The sequence below is a fragment of the Chelonoidis abingdonii genome, chromosome 5 (assembly GCF_003597395.2).
Source record: "Chelonoidis abingdonii isolate Lonesome George chromosome 5, CheloAbing_2.0, whole genome shotgun sequence".
Classification (NCBI taxonomy): domain Eukaryota; kingdom Metazoa; phylum Chordata; order Testudines; family Testudinidae; genus Chelonoidis; species Chelonoidis abingdonii.
In genome coordinates, this window is record NC_133773.1 from 46,489,674 (window position 1) to 46,511,245 (window position 21,572).

Consider the following 21,572-nt stretch of genomic DNA (forward strand, 5'->3'; position numbering starts at 1 on the left):
TGAAGCTTCTTAAACATTTTAAAAGCCTTATTTACTTTACATACAACAGTTTAGTTATATATTATAGACTTATAGAAAGAACTTCTAAAAATGTTCAAATATATTACTGGCACACGAAACCTTAAATTAGAGTGAAGACTCAGCACACCACTTCTGAAAGGTTGCTGACCCCTGGTATAGTCCTTGCCAAGGGAGAAAGCACACTTGCTCCTGTTAGGTGTATCTGGCTCTCCAAATACTGAGGTTCCATGAAGACCTTAGGCCTGCATGGTCAGATAAGTCCACCACTTGAGGGGATTGAGATTTTAGCCAGTTAAATACAGGTTGAGTACATGGTTCAGTTATGAGTTTAAAAATATATATTATGTATAGAACTGTGGCAGTATAGGGAGGGTACCACAACAAAGCACCTCACCTCTCTCCTACTGACTTCACATGCTGTGTATGAAGAGTGATAAAGTAGGACCCTGCAGTATCTCACTTAAGGCTGCTCTTGGAGCAAATGCACACTTGACTAAACACTTCCCTGTGTCCTCCCAGGCAGTGAGAACAACCACTCCAGTAGGAGTCTGTTTAACCCTGCCACCTATAGCTCATGCTCACTAGCATCACCGGGCAACTCCCAGATCTAGAGGTAAAAAAGCAGGTAGTCACCTGCTTTTAGTCAATAATTACAGAACAACCACCACCACATCATCTAATGCTTAGCTTTGCCTTCCAGCATGGCTTTAGACATAAAAAAAGCAAAAAGCAGGGAACCTTGACAACGCCACAGCTGCTTCACCAAAACCACCTCAGTCACTTTCTCTGAAGTGAAGGAAAGCTAAAGAAAGGCAGCCCAATAACTGGACCATAGTTCTCATGGAGTCAAGAGAAGGTGAGTAACAAGAGTTGAGTAACTGCATAAAAGCCTAAGATTCCCATAATTACATTTGTCATTTTAAAAGAATGAGCCAGATCCAGGGGTGATGCTTTGTGAAGAACTTGCCTTTTTCTGTTGCCATACTGGGAGGCAAGTAGCATCTGTCTCCAGCACTCTCATAAGGCATGTTAGAATGCCAGGTTGTCTGGATCATTACATCTCCTTGGATTTAGTTTATGGAAGGTGGCTGGCAAACCTGTTAACTCACACAGCTGCAAAGAGTGGTAAGTTGTTAGCGCTCTGGTTTCGTGTTTAATGGATCTGAGTTGAGAATGACATGCTCTGAAAGACAAAGTGACACATGCAAACAAATGCTGATGTTTGTGCAATTCTTTTTAAAGGAAGGGAAACATTAAGGTGACTTTTTAAAGGGGGACCTCTTCTCTCAAATTTGATTTCAAACATGTTTGGCCTCATCTCAGTTTCCTCAAACTAGACCAAACAGCAGTTCCACTCCATACTGCACTGCCAGAGCTCACACTGCACTATGTTCTTCTAATTCCATTAGGCTAGTTGCATCTGACACTGCATATAACTAAGAGGCCGAGCCTCCACTCTGCTTCTGGCACTGACAGAAACTGAGGCAGGAGATCCTGGATTGTTTATTTTGTTTTCATGCATCAGTGAAGAGGGCATTCCCAAGTTAAGTGCAAGTGAGCAATGTATACAGTGAATAATTACTGTAACTGATACTTCACAGTCACAATGTGGATGCTGAGCTAGTTATATAACAACTGCAATTGAAAAAAAGTTGCAGGGGGAAATCCTGTTTCCCTATTTGAATCTGCGCTATCCTGTTTGCCTTTCTTCAATGCAGCTTAATTCTGTGCTGGGGCAGAATCATTCAGTACCTTTCATACGATGCTGGCAGCATCTCTTTACTCATCTCTCTGCTCCTTGGATAGCAAGTCGATCTAAGCACTTGCCATGCTATCTGAGTGGTTTCTTGCATAACAGCTCTCATGGTACTGCCTGCTATAAATATTTACAGCTGTCCATCTCATCCCTTGAGAGCAGCCCTGCATGCTTTGCCTCCTCTAGTGACTCTGGTAAATGCACAAACACATGGATTCTTTAGACAGGATTATACGTTCTCATCCCCACACCATTTGTTGGCCAGCCATAACCACCTTATAGGAAATCTTTCCCTTTTGGTGTACTTGGAAATCTGCAGCTAGAGCAAGTTTGTTTATAGGCAGAGTTATGCTTGTTGGGTGAGACTCTGAGGATTAAGGGGCCCATGCCAAAAAAATAAAAATAAAAAAAAAAAGTCAGATCTTCAAATTCCTCACTCAACTGTTACCTAACTAACTCCCTACAAATCTAAGTGTCCATTGGCAAACTCCACAAAATTTCTGCCAGTGGCCAAGAGCACAGTGGCCTCAGTCCTGACACCACCAAGCCCCAAATGAATCTTTGCCCTGATCCTATAGACATGCTCAGAGGCCACCTTACAGCACATCTACTGGATCAGACCCTGCACAAAGCACATCCAGAGCAGATAGTGCCCCCTTATATCCAAATAGCTCAGTGATTAGAGTACTCACCCAGGAGGGGGAAGAACCAGGTTTAAATCCCCACCCTGCCTCATGTGCAGCACACACTTGAACTCAGCTCTCCAACCTCCCAAGTGAGTGCCCTGATCACTGGGCTACAGTCACTCACACTCTGCCCTGGTTAATATTTAAGTTCTTCATACGTAACGGCACTTCAACAGGAGTGACAGACACCCATATCAGAGTGTGTTCTAACCCAGTGGTTAGGACACATCTGTGAGTCCTAGGTTCAAGTCCCTATTGCACCTCAAGCACAGTGGGGATTTGAACCAGGATCTCCCACATTTGTGGAGGCATGCTTTAGCTACTCTGGGCTATGGTGCATGAAGTGGGGGGCATCACTTTTTCTAGTGGAAGGACTGACCTGGCTTAGAGAGTTCATGGCTGTGAAACTCAAGCAGAGGGAAATGCCTCCCTGTGAGAGGTGGGGCTAAGGCCACATCCCTGCCTGTACTTTGTGCTGTTGTGTTTAGGTGGCTCCCTGCTCAGCAATGCTGGCTTTGTGATTTCTTCCCTCACCCTTTGCCCTGCCAATCTAACTTCCCATCCATTGGAATCTATAGCCCCAGGCTCCCCATACACTTGGCAGCAAGTTGCCTAGAAATTAGCTGCTGTAACAGTTTGGCTAAGTCCTGTTTGCAAATCCCATCCATTGAACTTCCCTGGCAGTTTGCTAGTAGCACGTGTGCTCTGAGAAACTCAATTCCTCCTCTGGGCCACCAAGGGCTCAGAATGCTGCAGAGGAAGGAGGTTCTGTTCTCTGGAAAGGAAGTGCCACTATCTTATCTCTTAAACTCAAGGATTGGTGTAGATTCCTTCAAGGGAGAAAGAAAAAGTGACCCAGGTCCTCTTTGGGGAGGAGCGCAGAGGGATGAAAGGATCTGAGAGACCAGAAGACTCTCCCAAGGAAATAAGCCACTAGTAGCTTTGGATGTGTAGAACATTCTTCCCACACAAAAGGATGGGGAGAATAGGGAGAAAGAGGGGACCTGGCCACACCCACATGGACAATGTAGAGATGGCAATCTCAGATGGCAGAACGCTAACTGATCAGGTTTTAAATATGGCGATTGATAGTGTCTCCCCCACCAGCCACACACACTTCAAAGTTAGCATGACCTTTGGTGTCATCTTCTACAAACCCTTTAAAATGCCCCCGAAATCAGTGAAGGTGAGTACCTGTGCTTGGACTTTGCTTTCTGCCTTTGTTTCAGTTCTTCTGCAATTTCATCATTTTTTATCAGACTCAAAGGAGAAGCCACTTGACTTTCAGGCTAAACAACAACAAAATTACTTATTCACAGGTGACAGTAAGTGCACTGGCATTGGTCCAGCTGCAATTTCATGCATATATTTTTCATCCAGAAAGCTGCAGATATGCAACAAAACTTTGGGTCAAAATCCATAGAAGGCTCATGGGGTTACAAAGGTGTCATTGGGAGGAGAACTTGGCCTTTTTGAACCTCTATATTATTGGTAATGACAAATGAAAGAGGAAAGACCCAGAGTCCAGGCTGTGTTTGTTATAAAGGAAAAATCACTGCCCCCACCCCAACAAGAGGAGCAAGTTTGATATGATGTCAGCAAGATAGAAATGTGTAGTACCACACAACCATTTCACAGTCTGTTCTATGAGCAGGAAGAAACCAGTATTTAAGGAAGGAATCTCTTTTCTGCTGATCATTACTGTGTTTAAGCTCCATTACTGACATACTCATCACTATCTCAACACTTTAGAGCTACACTTTTAGCACAATCATTCATAAACTACACATAATAAATCCCTGCTGTAGTATGCCTTAGTCTTCAGAGAAATTGAATCTTTCCCCGCAACAAAGTCAGTCAATATAAATAATGAAACGCATTCCCACCTCTGCACTGTTTGCCTCATCTTCCCTTCCTGTGGCACAGTTTGGTTTTATTGCTGACACTTGTCTAGCAGGTGCAGCTGGAGTAGTGTGGCTGTCTGGATTAGGCCCTCTCTGCCAGGACATTTTATCCTTGATGTTCCACAGATCTTTTTGACCAAATGTACCTAATAGAATAAAAACCAGCAAAAGATGAGGATATGGTAAATATCTGTGTCTTGTTTTAAGTTGCATCAGTGGCAAATTACATGTCTGACTTCTGACTTCCTTACAGGCAAAAGGGGAGGGAGATTTCATAACCCTCGGATTTTCTAACCACTGAACCCTTAGTGCAGGGGGTCTTGAGGTTATGTGGGGTGGGGGGTCCATGAGCTATCAGCTTCCACTCCAAACTGCACTTTGCCTCCAGCATTTATAATGGTGTTAAATACATTTTTTTTTAAAAAGTTTTTAATTCATAAAGGGGGGGGTCACACTCAGAGACTTGCTGTGTGAGAGAAGTCATCAGTACAAAAGTTTGAGAATCACTGCCTTAGTGGTCAAAGGCTGAGCCACTTAATGAACAAGGGACTGTTGCTTTAACACAAACATAATCCTGTCAATGACTATGGGTCACAGAGACTTTATCTGGGATCAGACAGACAGTGGTTACATCCTCATTAGCAGCCAGTTCACAATATGGTGGGTTGCTTCCACCCTGTTCTTCATTTACCTATATATTCCCCTTCTAGGCTCCACAGCTTCACTGTGCAGTCTACAGATGAGGTGAGAAGCAGCTGGTGTTCACTCACCCAGGCAACACTGCTCCATTGAAAAGGGGTGAGAGGGGAAGAGAGATATTTACATTTAAGGGCTTGTCCACACAGTGCAACAATACACACCCACCCTTCCCCCCACCTCGAAGTGGGAGAGAGATTTCTAAAGTGCACCCATGTGTTGCTCAGTTATTGATCCAGGTAGATCCTGCTGGTGCAAGCTCTAAGTTTCTTAGTGCACTTTAACATAGTATTTGCAACAGCATGATGTTAAAGCACACTAGGGAACTTTTAGTTCACCACCAGCAGGGTCTACAAGGACTAGTTAGCAGGCAACATGTTAGTGTACTTCAGAAATTACACTCCTGAAGTGTGCATTGCTGCACCAGGTAGTCTAGCCCCAAAAGGAAAAAGTCCCCAGGAAGTTGGGAACCATTCCAACTGGGTTAACTAGAAACAGACACTAACAGAATAATGTTTCAAGGGAGGCTGTGTCTGTCACATCTCAAAGCTGACATATTGCAATTAAAGTAGTGGAATGAATTAATACAAGCAACCCTGGAATCTTATATACCTGTTAATGTATCTTTGGCTACTCCCATGTTCCTGTCCTTTCAAATTTACTTTAAAAAACTTCTTTAGGGCACCCTTAAGTGTAGGCATTAGGAGCTATTATTAGGGTAGTTCTCTGCATTTTATTGGAGCAATACAGAGTGTGAAAGAGACTTTTCTTAAGCTACATCTATGCTACAGCCACAGGGGTGATGGGCAGCTTGCACAGACACATATTTTAGTTACACTCCAGCCAGCTTACTAAGAATGGCAGCAAATGCAGCATGGCAGGCTGCAGAGTAGGCTGCATGAGTATGTACTCCAAGGGATGGGTGGGCTTGTGCAGTGTGCACCACTGCATCCTCACTGCTATTTTTAGTGAAATAACTATAAGTATAGCTAGTGCAGATATGTCTACACAAGCTGCAAATCACACCCCAGCTGCAGTGTAGATGAAGCCGCTTAAGCATCATCAGTTACCACTCTTACACGCTTTTAACCCTCTGCCTGAGCCAGCTTCCCTTTGTTCCACATGTAGACCTTAAAAAGAGCTACAGCTAAATCTGACTCAGCAAACTAGCAGGCTAAACAAACCAGGCACTATAACAAATGTAAAAGATAATGCAAATTGGCAAACTTGCAAATTTTGGTCTCTTAAATGAGCAGGTCAGAATGGCTATACTAGGATGGCAGGAGCCAACTAAAAGCAGAAAATTATTCCAGGTTAAATTAGGGCAAAATAAAAACAGTAAAAGCCTCAATTGTATCTGTAAATGAGTCACCCCACCCCATAGGTCCCCTCCTAGCCAAGGTGCCTCTGCATTACTCTGCTCTTTATCCTCCCTCTTCCAGGGCCTTTTAACCACACACTTTGCTCATTCAATAACCACCCATATTGGGTCTGGATTTATTCAGACAAATGAACTCAAAAAACAAAACTTTAAGTCCCAGAAGTCTGTCCCAGGGCATGGCTCTTACCTCAAAGCCTGGGTGACTAGAGACTTTCTTCATAGGATCCTTTTAACAGATCTTAGAAGGAATCAAACTGGGGCTTAGCTTGCAAATGCCCTGCTTAAAACTGACTCCCTCACAGACTTCCCACAGTCAGCTTTCTTATTAGGAACCAGCTGCTTGATGTTCCCTCCCTAGACCACGTGTTTCTGGTTGGCTCATTTAGCAAGCCTGCTCCAGGCAACTCCCCCACTCCCTCTGTTCTCTCACAGTATCCGAATTTAGAGCCTTCCATATAGCAGATGGAGCGACCCTCATAGCAGGCAGTCCCTAAGAGAATGACTCTCAGCCAAAAGAAAGTCTTGTAATAGTGCATAGGAAAAACAGACAGTGGATGAATGAAAAGAGAAGAGAAAGAAAATAGAAAAAAAACTTATACAGAAAAGAGGTGGTTATTATTTGCACTTGGCTGTACTAGCAGAGTCCCCAATATCAGCATACTTATAAAGGGTTTTTCCATCTCTGAAGATCTCAGAGCTGTCTGCAAAAAAACACAAATCACTTCACCACTGAAATACAGCCACCTCTGGGGAATAACATAGTTACTATATAACTACGCCCAGCAGCTATCCCCATTGTAAGATACCGCATTCATCTTACACTGCATGAGGAATGTAGCTAGACAGAATGGAATCGCTTAACTAGAAATTGGCCAGAACATGGACTGACCTCTCTAACCTCATGAAGAGCACATAAGATGTTTAAAAACCTCAAATAGTCAGCAGCTTGGTTTTATGTTCCCTATGAAAAACTATGATTTAACGATACACTTATAGGTGAAGAACAAGTGGCATCTCTTTAAGAGGTAAAGAACAACTGTGAAGTTTATTTTACCTTGTAACACTGCAGCTATGAGCTCTCCAACTTAGAAGCACTTGACAACGGGATGGGGGGGGGGGGGGAAAGAGATAAATCTGTTATGCAGCTATCAGCAACCTGTGACAGAGTAAAGGGGCATTGTGATTGAAGGGGGAGGAGAAAGTGTTGCTCACAAGCTGGTGGTTCCTCCTCTGGTCCCTGAAGCGCATATTTCGTGATGTTCCAAATATAGATGTAACCTATGTGGTCAGCTGCACACAGAAGGCAGTCATCATCACTGACAGCCATGTCACTGATTGTAGACCTGTCCTTGGACTATAAATGAAAGAGGAATGATGCAGCAGTGAAAACAATTACCACAGGTTCCTGGCAGCACAAACCAATTTTTGGTAGTGGTAAGATAAACTCTTCATTCATAATTTAGCTACACAAATACGATACTGGGAAGCTGCATAAGATGAGGGCAGCAAATGCTCTCCAGGATATACAATGAAAACAGGTGGCAGGCTAACCAGCAATGAGACACAGAAAGGAGGGGCTTGAGTCAGACAGATTCTTTACAGACAAAAGGAGGAGCTTGCATATTTGTTTCTGTGTCTAGGGGTAGGTCTGCACTGCAAATGAAGATGTGATTGTAGCATGTGAACCGCTGTCTGGGGGAGACCGAAGCAGGGCTCTGGGAGTGAAGTGTGGAATATGCCTACCCACCCAGGCGAGTAGGCATATTCATGCTAGCTTTAATCAAGCTATCACATGTAACAATAATAGCCTAGATGTCATGGCAGGGCTTCAGCTGTAGTTGCTAGCCCACATATGAGCCTGGCAAGTAACCTGCGTACATATTCAAGTTGCTAGCTATGCTGAAGTCCCAGCCACCACATCTTCTCTACTACTTTTAATCCATGCTAACTAGATTAAAACTAGCACAGGTATGCTTATCTGTGCTACATTTACACCTTCACTTGCAGTGTAGACACACACTAAGGGGGTCCTGGGAGCTTTTTACAAATGATGCACAAAGATAAGGAATTAAGGGTAAGATCCAGCATGTTTGTTGGAGAGAGTTACCAATAGTTAGTACTTGTAGAGCATTTCAGTCTTCAAAATGTTTTACACACCACTAACCCTTCTATTACCCTGTCAGGTAGTATTGTCCCCATTTCACGGCACTTACAGCTCAGGAAGAGAGACTTGCCCAAGGCCAAGAGGAAGTTTGTGTCATAACAATTATTGTAATTTAGCAGTTCTTGGTGCTCAGACCAAAGTACAATTCCTGAATGCCTTAGTCTTTGCTACAGTCTACCCAGGCTGTTTCTGTTCTGGGTATTTCAAACTCCAGATCAAATGCATAGTGGGACTACCATTGCAATTAGCACCAGGTGATTGTAATTATAGGTTTACTGCATACTAGGCCTTGCACAGCTCAGTGGGCTGTCACATCTGTATTTAAGAGTAAGGGAAAACTCCCTAACAAACTAAATCCCTTGATATGCTTTAGATCAGGGGTAGTCAATAGGTGGCCTCTGGGCCAAATCCAGACTGCTAGACACTTTTGAAGAGACCCCAAAATCTTTTTATTTACATATTATCATCGTTGGGCTTTTTTATTATTTTTTCTGGACCTTGATTACACCCTGACAAAAAATAACTGACTCCCCCACCCCACCCCCTGCTTTAGATGCTTCTAGAAAGCCCTTTTCTCCTCCAGGCATGTAATCCTGTGCTGTACTACTTTTTCAAAGTAACAGTATATAATATACAATATGACTTAACACTATCGGGGGTTTAAGTATGTCAGACATGTAAGCTGCTTGTTTGCTTTATATTTAAAAATAGGAGTAGGACTTTTCTCTAGTTCTCAGGGATTTTAAGAGACAAAAAAGAATGAATATGACTCAGAAAGAGTCCCTACTGCAGTTTGATAAATAGGCAGAATGCAGGTGAGAGAAGCATAAATCAATTAAATACTCTGCAATTCTATAGTGTATTTTCATTGAAGGATCTCATTGGTTTATAAACATTAATCTAATTTGCCTCATGACATGTAATGGGTAGATAGGTAAGGGGGACTGAGAGATCAATTCACCCACCAATGAAATATTCCAGCACTACAGTAAAATAACTGCTTAATAGCAAAAAAGCAGGATGACAGGAAGTAGCCAATTGAAACTGCCAGGGAAATCAAACTCACAAATGCAGATTAAATACAAATTCATTACAAGATTTGTCCTTTGTGACAGAGCTTCTGAAATAAAGGAGCTTGAATGATGGTTATCATGCCTAACCATGACAATCTAAGTAAATATTTTCTCAGTTAAACTCCATCTTAAACTCCTGTAGTCTACAAATACCAATTTGATCTATCCTTTAAAAATATGGGTTAAAAATGATTGATCTTTCTTTTGTCCAACATAAACATTTCTTTCATCAATCAAAAACAATTTTATCAGAGGTGGGCAAACTATGGCTCGCGTGACCCTTCTGCCCGGCCCCTGAGCTCCTGGCCCCTCCCCTGCTATCCCACCTCCAGTGCGCTGCACCGCACCACTGGTGCAACACTCTGGGCAGCTGGGCAGCGCAGTTGCAGAATCACAGCCTGATCCAGTGCTTGGGGTGGCGCAGCTGTAGCGCAGCCAGCCACCAGTGCTCCAGGCAGCACTATAAAGGGAAAGGGACGGTTGGATAGAGGGCAAGGGAGTTTGGGGGTGGTGATGGTCAGAGGGTGGGCCGTGGATAGGGGGCAGGGTGGTTAAAGGGTGGGGAGCAGGGGGGTTGGATGGGGCAGGAGTCCCGGGGAGCAGTCAGGAATGAGATGGGTGGTTGGATGGGGCAGTCAGCGGTGCGGGGTCCGGGGGTGGTCAGGGGACAGGGAGTAGGGGGTGGTGAGGCAGGAGTCCCAGGGGGGCCATCAGGGGGCGAGAAGCGGGGGGTTTGGATAGGAGGCAGGGACCAGGCCACGCCTGGCTGTTTGGGGAGAGACAGCCTCCCCTAACCAGCCCTCCATACAATTTTGGAAACCCGATGTGGCCCTCAGGCCAAAAAGTTCGCCCACCCCTGAAGTATATCATCAAAAGCACCCATTACCTACTACTGTATTTTCACAGGAATTAATCAGCACTTACTCCAATGAAATAAGCAAATAGCTTCCCTCCTCCAAAGATATTCCAAAATGTAATATAACCTGGAAAATCAGAGAGGACAAAAAAACATGTCCATCTGTTACATAGGAAACCAGTTGCCTAGTTTAAAACAGAAAAGCACCTTGTGCAATTAAACAAAAAACAACAGATGACAAAAAGTTGTAAAAACGCCTGTTTCTCTCACAAATTCATACCCCTAGGCCAAGGAGGGATTTCACCCCTGTCCTCAATGGATAAACTGTGAAAACAAACAAGCCACTTACTTAAAACAAAAAACTACTGATTCCTTACTGCACAAAGCCCCTTGTTAGAGATGGAAAGGGGTATCCTAGACACCCAGATGTCCAGCGTATAGACATATAGAGCTTAACTCCTCCCTTTCCCCAACCCCGTACCTGCCCTTTACCTTATTCCAGCACCCATCATAGTGTTACAGGTTACTTGGAGATCCTTGAATTAACACGCTAACAGTTTAATCCCAAAGGCCACTGAAGTCAATGAAAAAACTCCTACTGATTTCAAGGGGCTTTGGGTCAGACCTCAAGACTCTATATTCTGTACATAACTTTCAGCTTTAATGGAAACTTCTGCATTGCACGGATAGATACAAAGCTGAACACCCGATGTCATCTCTCTCCACACCATCCTGGCACTCTCTCTTCCAAGATGCACCCCGGTATCCTTTTGAGCCAGCTGCCACTGAGGGTACGTCTACACTGCACGATTATTTCGAATTAGCTTAAACCGATATTACAAAACAGATCTAATAAAATCAGTTTAGTGCGTCCACAGTGGGATCACAAAATCGATTGTTTGCGTCCATGGTCCAAAGCTACCATCGATTTCAGGAGCGGTGCACTGCGGGTAGCTGTTCCTCAGCTATCCCATAGTTCCCACTTCCGGGTTGAGAGCACAGTGCCTGATGGGGCAGAAAACATTGCCCCGGGTGGTGCTGGGTACAGCCTCACCCCTCCCTTTGTGAAGGCAGCAGACAACCCTTTGGCGCCTTTTTCGCGGAGTGCATTGAGCAAACGCCATAGCACAGCAATCTTTCCCTTTTTTTTTTCACGTGGTGGTGGGGGGAAATAAACTGAGGAGCTGTTCCCTGAACCACGCCAGACACTGTGTTTGAACCTACAGACATTGGGAGCTCAGCCAAGAATGCAAATAATTTTCAGAGACTGCTGTGGACTGTGGGATAGCTGGAGTCCTCAGTACCCCCTCCCTCCCTTCATGAGCGTCCATTTGAGTCTCTGGCTTCCCGTTACGCTTGTCACGCAGCGCTGTGTATCCTGCAGTTTTTTATTCAAACGCTTTGGCGTTTCGTGTTCTGTAACGGAGCTGGATACAACAGATTTGTCTCCCCATACAGCGATCAGACCTAGTATCTCCCGTACGGTCTATGCTGGAGCTCTTTTTCGATTTCAGACTGCATCGCCAGCCGTGCTGATCAGAGCTCCACGCTGGGCAAGCAGGAAATGTAATTCAAAAGTTCGCGGGGCTTTTCCTGTTTACCTGCCCGCTGCATCCGAGTTCAGATTGCTGTCCAGAGCGGTCAGTGCTGCACTCTGGGATGCCGCCCGGAGGCCAATAACGTCGATTTCCGTCCACACGAACCCTAATCCGAGTTATCACTATCGAATTTAGCGCTACTCCTCTCGTCTGGGAGGAGTTCCGAAATCGATTTAAGGAGCCGTTTAACTCGATATTAATGACGACGTCGTGTGAACGGGTACAGCGTTAAATCGGTATATCGGCCATTAAACCGATTTAAAGTCGCAGTGTAGACCTGGCCTGAGCATCTTATGAAACCCTGCAATGGCTGGGAAAAAGTTGTCTAGGGATGGTCTTTGAACTAAAGGCACCCACATACAAACAACTGATCCAGAAATTCAAAGACATTTGAGTAATCCGACAGACGTCCAAGTATTTCCATCTTGACTGAGCACCAGGTGGCTACTGACAGGATGTTGCCTCCCCTTCATTTCCTACAATTATTAATAATTATTTAAAGGTAGAACAAATTCCCTTATAGATTATACACTATACCAGATTCTCCTGATTTTCCCATGGAACAAGCTCAAACATTCCCATATCCTTTCAATATCTATTTCCCCTTCTCACTCCTGGAAGGGAGGAGCTGAGTAAGGATAAAAAACTAACCACAGAAACCACACCAGAATCTCTGAACTTATCAAAGACTTTAAATTTTTTGAAGCAGCAAAATACTAGAAATGGCAAGAGATTCAGGAACAATTTCTTCAGTGCAAGTTCAACTACGGTAGTGGTTCTCAAAATGCACTTCATGAACTACCAGTGGCCTGCAGAGATGATCCACAGAAGGACATATTTTGGGAAAGAAGAAGCTGGGAATTGCAAGGAGAGGTGGTCCTCTAACAGGCTCTCTCTTCTATTAAACTGTCTGCAGAATGAAGAAGTTGGTGATCCACTGCTCTTAGATTTATTAATCTAAATACTCTTGAGTTGTGGAGTCTTCTGTACCTGCAAATGGTGTGACTATAATGTGTTCCGATAAGGTGCCAGAGTGTGGCTGCTTTTAGTTTTTACCTGCCCTCTAGTCTCCCACCCCTGAATTCCATTCTGAGCCAGCACTGTGCACTGGCATATCTAGAAAAGGTCACCCCTCCTTCATGTACCACACTGTCCTAAGGGGTGCATGACTCTCCTATACCCAGGGCCTGCCTTCTTCTGTGACAGGTTCTGTTGAAATTTATGTTGCCAATCTGGACTGAATGCTGCCACTTGAGAATTCTATGTTCAGTATCAGGTTGAGATTGGGTTTTGATTCCATTTCACATGGTATTTCCGTAAAATACAGTATTTTATTCCATTCTCAGCTGCTTTTTTATTTCAACTTTACCTCGGGGTCCACTTGACACTAAAGAAGCTGCTGTCGTCTTCCTTTCTGACCTCGACTGGAGAAATGTGACTTTGTTGATGATTAAATCCTCTGGTGGAAAAGAATTGAAATAGCACCTGAAACAGGTCAGACTGGAGTCTAGCAGGGAGGTACAGAAGCAGTCATCTGACACCTATAGTGTTGTAGCAAATATCATTACACTGTGATGTTGTGTCCTTAAATTGAACTGGACACTGTGAAGTCAATATGAACAGTCTGAACTGCCCTGAGTAGATCCTGATGGCGTGCACTAAAAGTTCTCTAGTGTGGGTTAATGTAGTCCGATTTCAAACTATACTGTATTAACCCACGACTAGTGAACTTTTAATGCATGGCAGCAGGATCTACACATATCCATTAACATGCAACATGCAGGTGCGCACTAGAATTTACACCACTCTGCTGCAGACCAATGCACTGTTTAGACAACCCCCAAGTCTCTAAAAACTGAAAAATATCTAAAATGAGTCATTGTCCCCTTAGCTGGGTGCTTTGCCAGATACATTTTGGTATGAGAAATGTTTAAGGTAACACTCCACATCTTTGCAACATACAGAAATGCAACATTCTATTTAGGGCCTGGTTCTAAAAGGGCTGCAGGATTGGGCCCTCAGAGTGTAAACTCCCTTAACTTGTAGTTGTCTAAAGTACTATATAGAGTTTTAGTGCTATAGAAATAATCTAAAAATGCTTTTACCAACACTGCATGAATTAAGAAGAGGTAGGGATTATCAGCCCCTTTTTCAGTTGAGAGGAAACAAAGGTTAAGTGACTTGCCCAAGATCACATGTTGAAGTCAGTTGCATAGCCAAGAACAGAATCCAGAACTCCTAACTTGCAATCCTGGACCTCAGCTACCAGGCCACGCTCTCTCTCAGTAGACCACTTTTTAGGTAGGAAAAACAACCAATCGAACCACACCACACCCCTCATGAAAAATACCCAGTATAGGGCTTTGGTTTCTTTGGAGGGGCAATGAACAGTACCTAGAAAGGACTGTGGTAACAGCTACAGTCAAGCAAACAGTCTTGGAGAGACTATGAGGAGATGTGGCATTTGTTTTAAGGTATTGCCTTCTGAACTGAAAAAGATTTTTCATTCTTTGACTTATTCTCTCCACACGTTATAAAATTCTCCAGGATTGTGTTATCAAAGCAATGAAACTGCAATAAAATCTATTGCTGCTAACCTGTCCCATCCTCCATTACTGCCCGGCTTACAGCACTAAGCCGGCTACAAACATGTCCTGAGATGAGATTCCATATGAGAATTTCACCATCATAACTGGAAGAGGCCACGAGATTCGGAGGGCAGAAGGACACACATAATACATCGTCTTTGTGACCGTTTTCCTGGATCATTAGGGTGACAAAAACAATTTTTTTTAAACAGTTGCTAAAACTTCACTCCCAAAATTAGATTTATTACAAATCTTCCTAAGGAAAAAAATAGAACCCACGTGCCAAGAGAAGTTAGAGGATAACAAAACCAACATTCTGAATGAAATATCAATGAGAATTCAAGTACACTCCATTTTCTGAAAGTGATACAGAAGTCATTTCTTACCACACTGTCAATCCAATCCACTTGTGGGCATGGCACTTCAGATGCTTCACTATGAAGATCCTAGGGTTAAAAAAATACATTTAAATAATGTATTTCTCTCTGGGGAGCCATCAAGAGTTGTTCAAGGAAGACTGAAGCAGAAGCTATTGTCGTAAGGAAGCATACAGGGGTTCTGGAACTAGGGGTGCAGGGGGCATGGCGGCATCCCCTGGCTTGAAGTGGTTTCCATCATAGACAGGGTTTACCGTCTTGTTCAATTGTTTTTAGCACCCCCACTATAAAAACTGTTCCAACGGCACTAGAAGCATACCCTAATGTATGAGACCAAACTAACAATAACAAAGCCAAATGATAACGACTAATGGTATCTAAGGGTACGTCTACACTGCACGATTATTTCGAAGTAGTTTAAACCGATATTACAAAACCGATGTTATAAAATCGGTTTTGCGCGTCCACAGTGCGATCAAAAAATCGATTGCTTATGTCCATGGGTCCAGGGCTACCATCCGATTTCAGGAGCTCCAAGGCTCAATCATTTCAGGAGCGGTGCTACTGTGGTAGCTGTTCCTCATGCTATCCCATATTCCCACGTTCCGTGTTGAGAGCACAGTCCTGATGGCGGCAGAAAAACATGCTGCCCGGTGGTGCGGGTACAGCCTCACCCCTCCCTTGTGAAGGCAGCAGACAACCCTTTGGCGCCTTTTTCCGCGGAGTGCATTGAGCATCGCCATACAGCACAATGGGACCCTGAGATCACAACGGTATTCTGACCGTTGTCAACACCTCGCGTACTCTCGTGCTGATTACTGAACAATGAACTGCAAAGGCAGGAGGAGAGGAGGAGGCAGCTATTGCTGAGCGGCGGAGGACAGCGATACGAGGATGGAGGCAGAATTCTCCATAACCGTGCCCCAGCGTTTTGGAGCTACTGCTATGTAACGGGACACTACTACCACATTGAACCGAATTTGGGCACGGGAAACAAGCACAGACTGTGGACCCATTGTTTTGACGGTGGGACGATTCGCAGTGGCGCGAAACTTTCGCATGCGTAAGAGCACTTTCTTAGAACTTTGTGACATGCTTTCCCCTGCCTGAAACGCCGTAATACACAAACATGAGAGCAGCCCTCACAGTGGAGAAGCGAGTGCATAGCCCTCGGAAGCTTGCAACGCCAGACAGCTACGCAGGTGCGAAATCAATTGGAGTGGGCAATCTACTGTGGGGGCTGCAGTGATGCAGTAGCCAAAGCAATCGTTAAGCTGCTGCTACGAAAGTTGTGACTCTGGGAAACGTCAGGTGTAGTGGATGGCTTTGCTGCAATGGGTTTTTCCGAACCGTGGTGGGGCCATAGATGGAACCCATATCCCTATCTTGCCCAGTAACACCAGGGCACCAGTACGTGAACCGCAAGGGGTATTCATGGATGCTGCAAGACTGGTGGAACCACAAGGACGTTTCACCCACTCCAGTGGGATGTGCCAGGAAGGGTTCATGACGCTCGCATCTTCAGGAGCACTAGTCTGTTTAACGGCTGCAGCAGGGAATTACTTCCCAGACCAGAAAAGAACCGTTGGGAATGTTCAAATGCCTATAGTTATCCTGGGGGACCAGCCTACCCCTTGATGCCATGGCTCATGAAGCCATACATCGGCAGCCTGGGACAGTGGCAGGACTGTTCAACTACAGGCTGACAAGTGCCGGTGGTGTAGAATGTGCATTTGGCTGTTTAAAGGGTCGCTGGCGATCATTACTTACTCGGTCAGACCTCACCAAACAATGTCCGCTTGCTATTGCTGCTTGCTGTGTGCTCCACAATCTTTGTGAGACTAAGGGGGAGACATTTATCGCTGGGTGGGAGGCTGAGGCAATCACCTGGCCGTGAGTACGAGCAAGCCAGAGACCAGGCGATTAGAAGAGCACACCTGAGGCGCTGCCATCAGAGAAGCCTTGAAACGAGTGTTCAGCACGGCCCAGGGTACGTGTACTCTGTTTGCTTCCCCTTGATGAACCTCCGCACTTGATGGACTTATCAGTGTAAGCAACCCACCCTCCCCTTTCATTACAGGTTGCGAGGAAATAAATTCTGTATCGTTTAAAAATAATTTATGTTCATTAAAAGTAATTATGCATCTGTTAAAAATCATGAGCTTTTTCCTTACTAGATTTCCCTGTAAGCAAACCACCTCCCCTTCGATGTATTCTGTATTACAAAGGAACTATAAAAAAGGCAGAGAACTTGGAAGGTGTCTACTCCTCTCGTTTGGGAGGAGTTCCGAAATTGATTTAAGGAGGCGGTTAACTCGATATTAATGACGACGTCGTGTGAACGGATACAGCGTTAAATCGGTATATCGGCCATTAAACCGATTTAAAGTCGCAGTGTAGACCTGGCCTTAGTGTATCTTCCTACCTGTAGGAAGTATACAGTGATACAACAGGAATGGGAAGACAGTGTGGCTAGTAGACGGCGCATTAGACAGAGTCAGGAGACTTGGGTTCTGTTCCTGGCTCAGCCATTGTGTGACACTGTCACTCTCTATTATTCTTGTTTGTACACAGAGCTCAGTGGAGCCGAAACCTCAGTTCGGGCCTTGAAGTGCTACTGTAGAAGAAATAATAAACAGCTTATAACTTAAAGCAGAGCTGTACTCTGAAAAGTGACTCAAAATGGCATCACAGGGTTTTAATTTCTCACATCATGATTCCAAGTCAGATTAGTTTAATTTAAAAGAGGAGTTACTCTTTACTTACAGGGAAAATATTGATCTTCCGGTCCCAACCAACAGATATGATGTACCTTTTCCAAAATAAAAATGTTATTTAGCACGTGTTAAAGAAAGAAAGAAAAGTGTTTGGCTTGAGGAACTCTGGATGGTGCTAGTTTCCTTTTTTATAGCTTCTGAAACTTTTTTTGCATTGTAACATTGGTTGTCAATGTTTTCCATACCAGGATCCTATCACCTAGGCCAACCTTCAGCTTATTTAAAAATAAGTCTCCTTTTGAACAAAGTGGAGCTTAGAATGAAGTGTAACACTAGTTTCTTCTTCGAGTGCTTGCTCATATCCATTCCAAGTAGGTGCGCGCGCGCCGCGTGCACCTTCGTAAGAATAATTTTCCCCTAGCAACGCCCAGCGGGTCGGCAGGCGCCCCCTGGCGTGGCGCCTTTGCGGCACCGCATATATACCCCTGCCGACCCGGCCGCTCCTCAGTTCCTTCTTACCACTCATGTCGGTCGTTGGCACAGTGGAGTGCGGCTTAGCTGACCTCCACCTCCCTAGCGTTTCACCCGTTCTCTAGTTCATAGTTATAGTTATAGTTTAGTGTTAATTCTTAGTAGTTACTAGTAGTAGTTAGTGTAGTTTTTGTATATAGTTCGAGGGCTGAGGTTTAATCCTCCTCGCCCTCCCGGGACCCGGGCTCATGCCTGGCTCTCCCGGTTTCAAACAGTGCTCAGCCTGCCGTCGGCCGATGCCAACGGGAGACCCCCATGATCGTTGCCTGAAGTGCCTGGGGGAATCCCACCTGACGGAAAAGTGCCGTATCTGTAAGTCCTTTAAGCCAAGGACAAAAAAGGAGCGGGACTCACGTTTGAAGCAGCTCCTCATGGAAGCCACCCTGACCCCTGTAGCTCCGGCACCAAGCGCACCGCAGTCCGCACCGGGCAGAAGTTCTTCTTCGGCACCGGAGACGGCCGGTACTGCCAGAACACCACGGCACCAACAGTCTCCGGCGCAGAAGTCAGCCCGGCACCGCTCTCTTTCGCCGAAGGCGAAGAAGTCAAAGGCTCCTGCGGCTGCAGTTCCAGCACCGCAGTTTGAGCACGGGAAACAGTGCCGGCCGGCACCGCCATCTGCCACGACACCGGTTATCCCAGCACCGTCGACTCCGGCCAGGCAAGAGCCGTCGAGTCTGGTGCAAGACTGCTCCCCGGCGCATGCCTTGGTTGAGCTCGCTGTTCCCACTACGCCGGAGACTTTTGCAACGGCGAGGGAACTGATAGCCCTAACTGAGCCTTCCCTGCCTCAACCGCTGGCACTGCCGGTGCGGGTCCTCTCGTCAATGGGGAAGCCGGCTATGCTCCGACCAATGTCTCTCGGAGCAGCGGACAGGCACCGGTCGCGGTCGAGGTCTCGGCACCGCTGCCGCTCGCATCGCCGTTCACCTTCCCGACGCTGCTCGCAGTCCCGGCACCGTTCCCACTCTCGGCGCCGGTCGTACTTGCGGCACCGGTTCAGGTCCCGTTCCCCGGACCGGCACTCAACACGACGGTCGGCCTCCCGGCACCGCTCTCGATGGAGTCCATCCCACCGTCGTTACTCTCGATCCCAGTTGACCTCCCGGCACTGTGCTGGTCGTAGATCCCGGTCACGGTCTCAGCACCGGTACGATTCCCGGTACCGTTCTCCCCTGCGAAGTGACGTCCGGTACCAGTCTCACGGACTATCCGCTCCGCCTTGGCCGTCGAGACACCCTTCGGGTTCCTCCCGCTCAGACAGCGCTCTCTATGGCGATGTGGACCCCCATACACGTTTCCTCCCGGAACCCCAGGGACTGGAACAACCGCCGCAATGGTCCTTCTGGACGCCTTGGGCATACCACCAAGCCCAAGGCGATCCCACCACGGCGTCGCAATCTGCGGTTTCCGCCCGTCGGGTACCAGAAGCCACCGTCAGTCGTCCTCCTGCACCATTTCAACCGTGACCCAGGACCCCGAGGACGCCCCAGAAACGGCCCCCCCTCTGGAGCAAGATCCTCAGGAGGAACCTGTGGTCCCCGGTCTCTCCTCCTCCTCCTCGCCGGATGAGGCGGTGGCGGGTACTTCAACTTTGGGCCTGCCCCCCATCGACCTTCGAGCTCACCAGGACCTGCTCCGCCACATCGCGTTGAGCATCAATCTCCAGGTGGAGGAGGTTCCCGAGGTGGAGGACCCTGTCGTGGACATTCTGTCCTCTGATGCCTCGACGCGGGTAGCCCTGCCTTTTATCCGCTCGATTCAGGCTAAGGCAGACTCTATCTGGCAGTCTCCGGCGTCCATCCCTCCAATGGCCAGAGGCATGGAGAGGAAGTATATGGTACCCTCTAAAGGGTACGACTACCTTTACACCCATCCTCCTCCATGCTCTCTGGTCGTACAGTCTGTGAACGAGAGGGAGCGCCATGGCCAGTCAGCCCCCGCCCCAAAATCGCGGGAGGCTAAGCGTATGGACCTATAGGGACGCAAGGTACACTCCGCAGGGGGTCTACAGTTGCGTGTAGCCAACCAACAAGTGCTGGTCAGTAGGTACAATTTTAATAGCTGGCAGTCCATGGCCAAATTCACAGAGCTGGTCCCGCTAGACTCCCGCCCTGAGTTCCAGAGCCTCCTTGAGGAAGGAAAAAAGATCTCCAGAACCTCCTTGCAGGCCGCGCTCGATGCCGCAGATTCGGCGGCTAGGACCGTCGTGTCAGGGGTCACAATGAGGAGAATTTCGTGGTTGCAGGTCTCCGGTTTACCTCCCGAACTGCAACACAAGATTCAAGACCTCCCATTTGAGGGGCAGGGTCTCTTCTCCAATAAAACGGACCCAAGGCTCCAAAGCCTTAAGGACAACCGCATTATAATGCGCTCCCTGGGCATGCACACGCCGCAGACCCAACGGAGGTCCTTCCAGGCACAACCTCAGCGCCCCTACCCCCCACCACGCCCTCGTCAGGACTTTACCAGAAGACGGGCCTGGGTAAACCGGAGACGTCAGTCTGGTTCCCAAGGGGGACAAAATAATGGTTCCAACAAACCACTGCCGGGACCAAAACAAAACTGTTGAAGGTGCGATCGAGAGCAGAGCACCAGTCCTTCCCCAGACTCCTTTCCTGTTTTCCAACCGCCTTTCTCCCTTCCTCCCGGCGTGGACCCAACTAACTTTGGATCGTTGGGTTTTGCACACGGTGGAGTTTGGTTACCATCTCCAGTTTATTTCGCCTCCTCCCTCCCACGCACCCTCCCCGTCCCTCTTCAGGGACCCCTCTCATAAGCATCTCCTCTGCCAGGAGGTCCACATGCTTCTCGAAATCGGAGCCATAGAGGAGGTACCTCGAGATCTCAGGGGCAGAGGGTTTTACTCCCGCTATTTTTTAATCCCCAAGTCGAAAGGAGGTCTCCAACCCATCCTGGATCTCCGCGGTCTCAACGCCTTCTTAAAGAAGTTGAAGTTCCGCATGGTATCCTTGGGGTCTATTATCCCGTCCCTGGATCCCGGGGACTGGTTCGCTGCTCTTGATATGAAGGACACGTACTTTCATATATCAATCTACCCCCCGCACAGACGCTACCTGCGCTTTGTGGTACGGGACCGCCACTACCAATTCACGGTCCTGCCCTTCGGCCTTTCCTCTGCCCCGCGTGTTTTCACAAAATGTATGGCAGTAGTGGCCGCTTTCCTCCGTCGGCAAGGCATATGTGTCTTCCCTTACCTGGAC

General features: G+C 46.6%; 1 protein-coding gene across 6 annotated transcripts in view; it reads right to left on the bottom strand.

The window, feature by feature from the left end:
* Positions 1 to 415: 415 nt before the first annotated feature.
* Positions 416 to 21,572, bottom strand: part of LOC116839819 (cilia- and flagella-associated protein 337-like) — a 72,952-nt gene continuing 51,795 nt past the window's right edge. For 4 of the 6 annotated variants that reach the window (XM_075066267.1, XM_075066264.1, XM_032806021.2 and 1 more), the window contains 11 exons: positions 17,867 to 17,912; positions 15,110 to 15,169; positions 14,733 to 14,895; positions 13,505 to 13,594; positions 10,606 to 10,664; positions 7,657 to 7,798; positions 7,499 to 7,538; positions 5,059 to 5,147; positions 4,350 to 4,513; positions 3,658 to 3,752; positions 416 to 1,204 (listed from right to left, as the gene is read on the bottom strand). In XM_075066267.1, the coding sequence (XP_074922368.1) occupies positions 1,051 to 1,204; positions 3,658 to 3,752; positions 4,350 to 4,513; positions 5,059 to 5,147; positions 7,499 to 7,538; positions 7,657 to 7,798; positions 10,606 to 10,664; positions 13,505 to 13,594; positions 14,733 to 14,895; positions 15,110 to 15,169; positions 17,867 to 17,912 (1,102 nt within the window). In that variant the 3' untranslated portion in view covers positions 416 to 1,050. Of the gene's footprint in view, positions 1,205 to 3,657; positions 3,753 to 4,349; positions 4,514 to 5,058; positions 5,148 to 7,498; positions 7,539 to 7,656; positions 7,799 to 10,605; positions 10,665 to 13,504; positions 13,595 to 14,732; positions 14,896 to 15,109; positions 15,170 to 17,866; positions 17,913 to 21,572 lie in introns of those variants that run through there. The other 2 variants (XM_075066266.1, XM_075066268.1) reach the window with 2 other exon arrangements.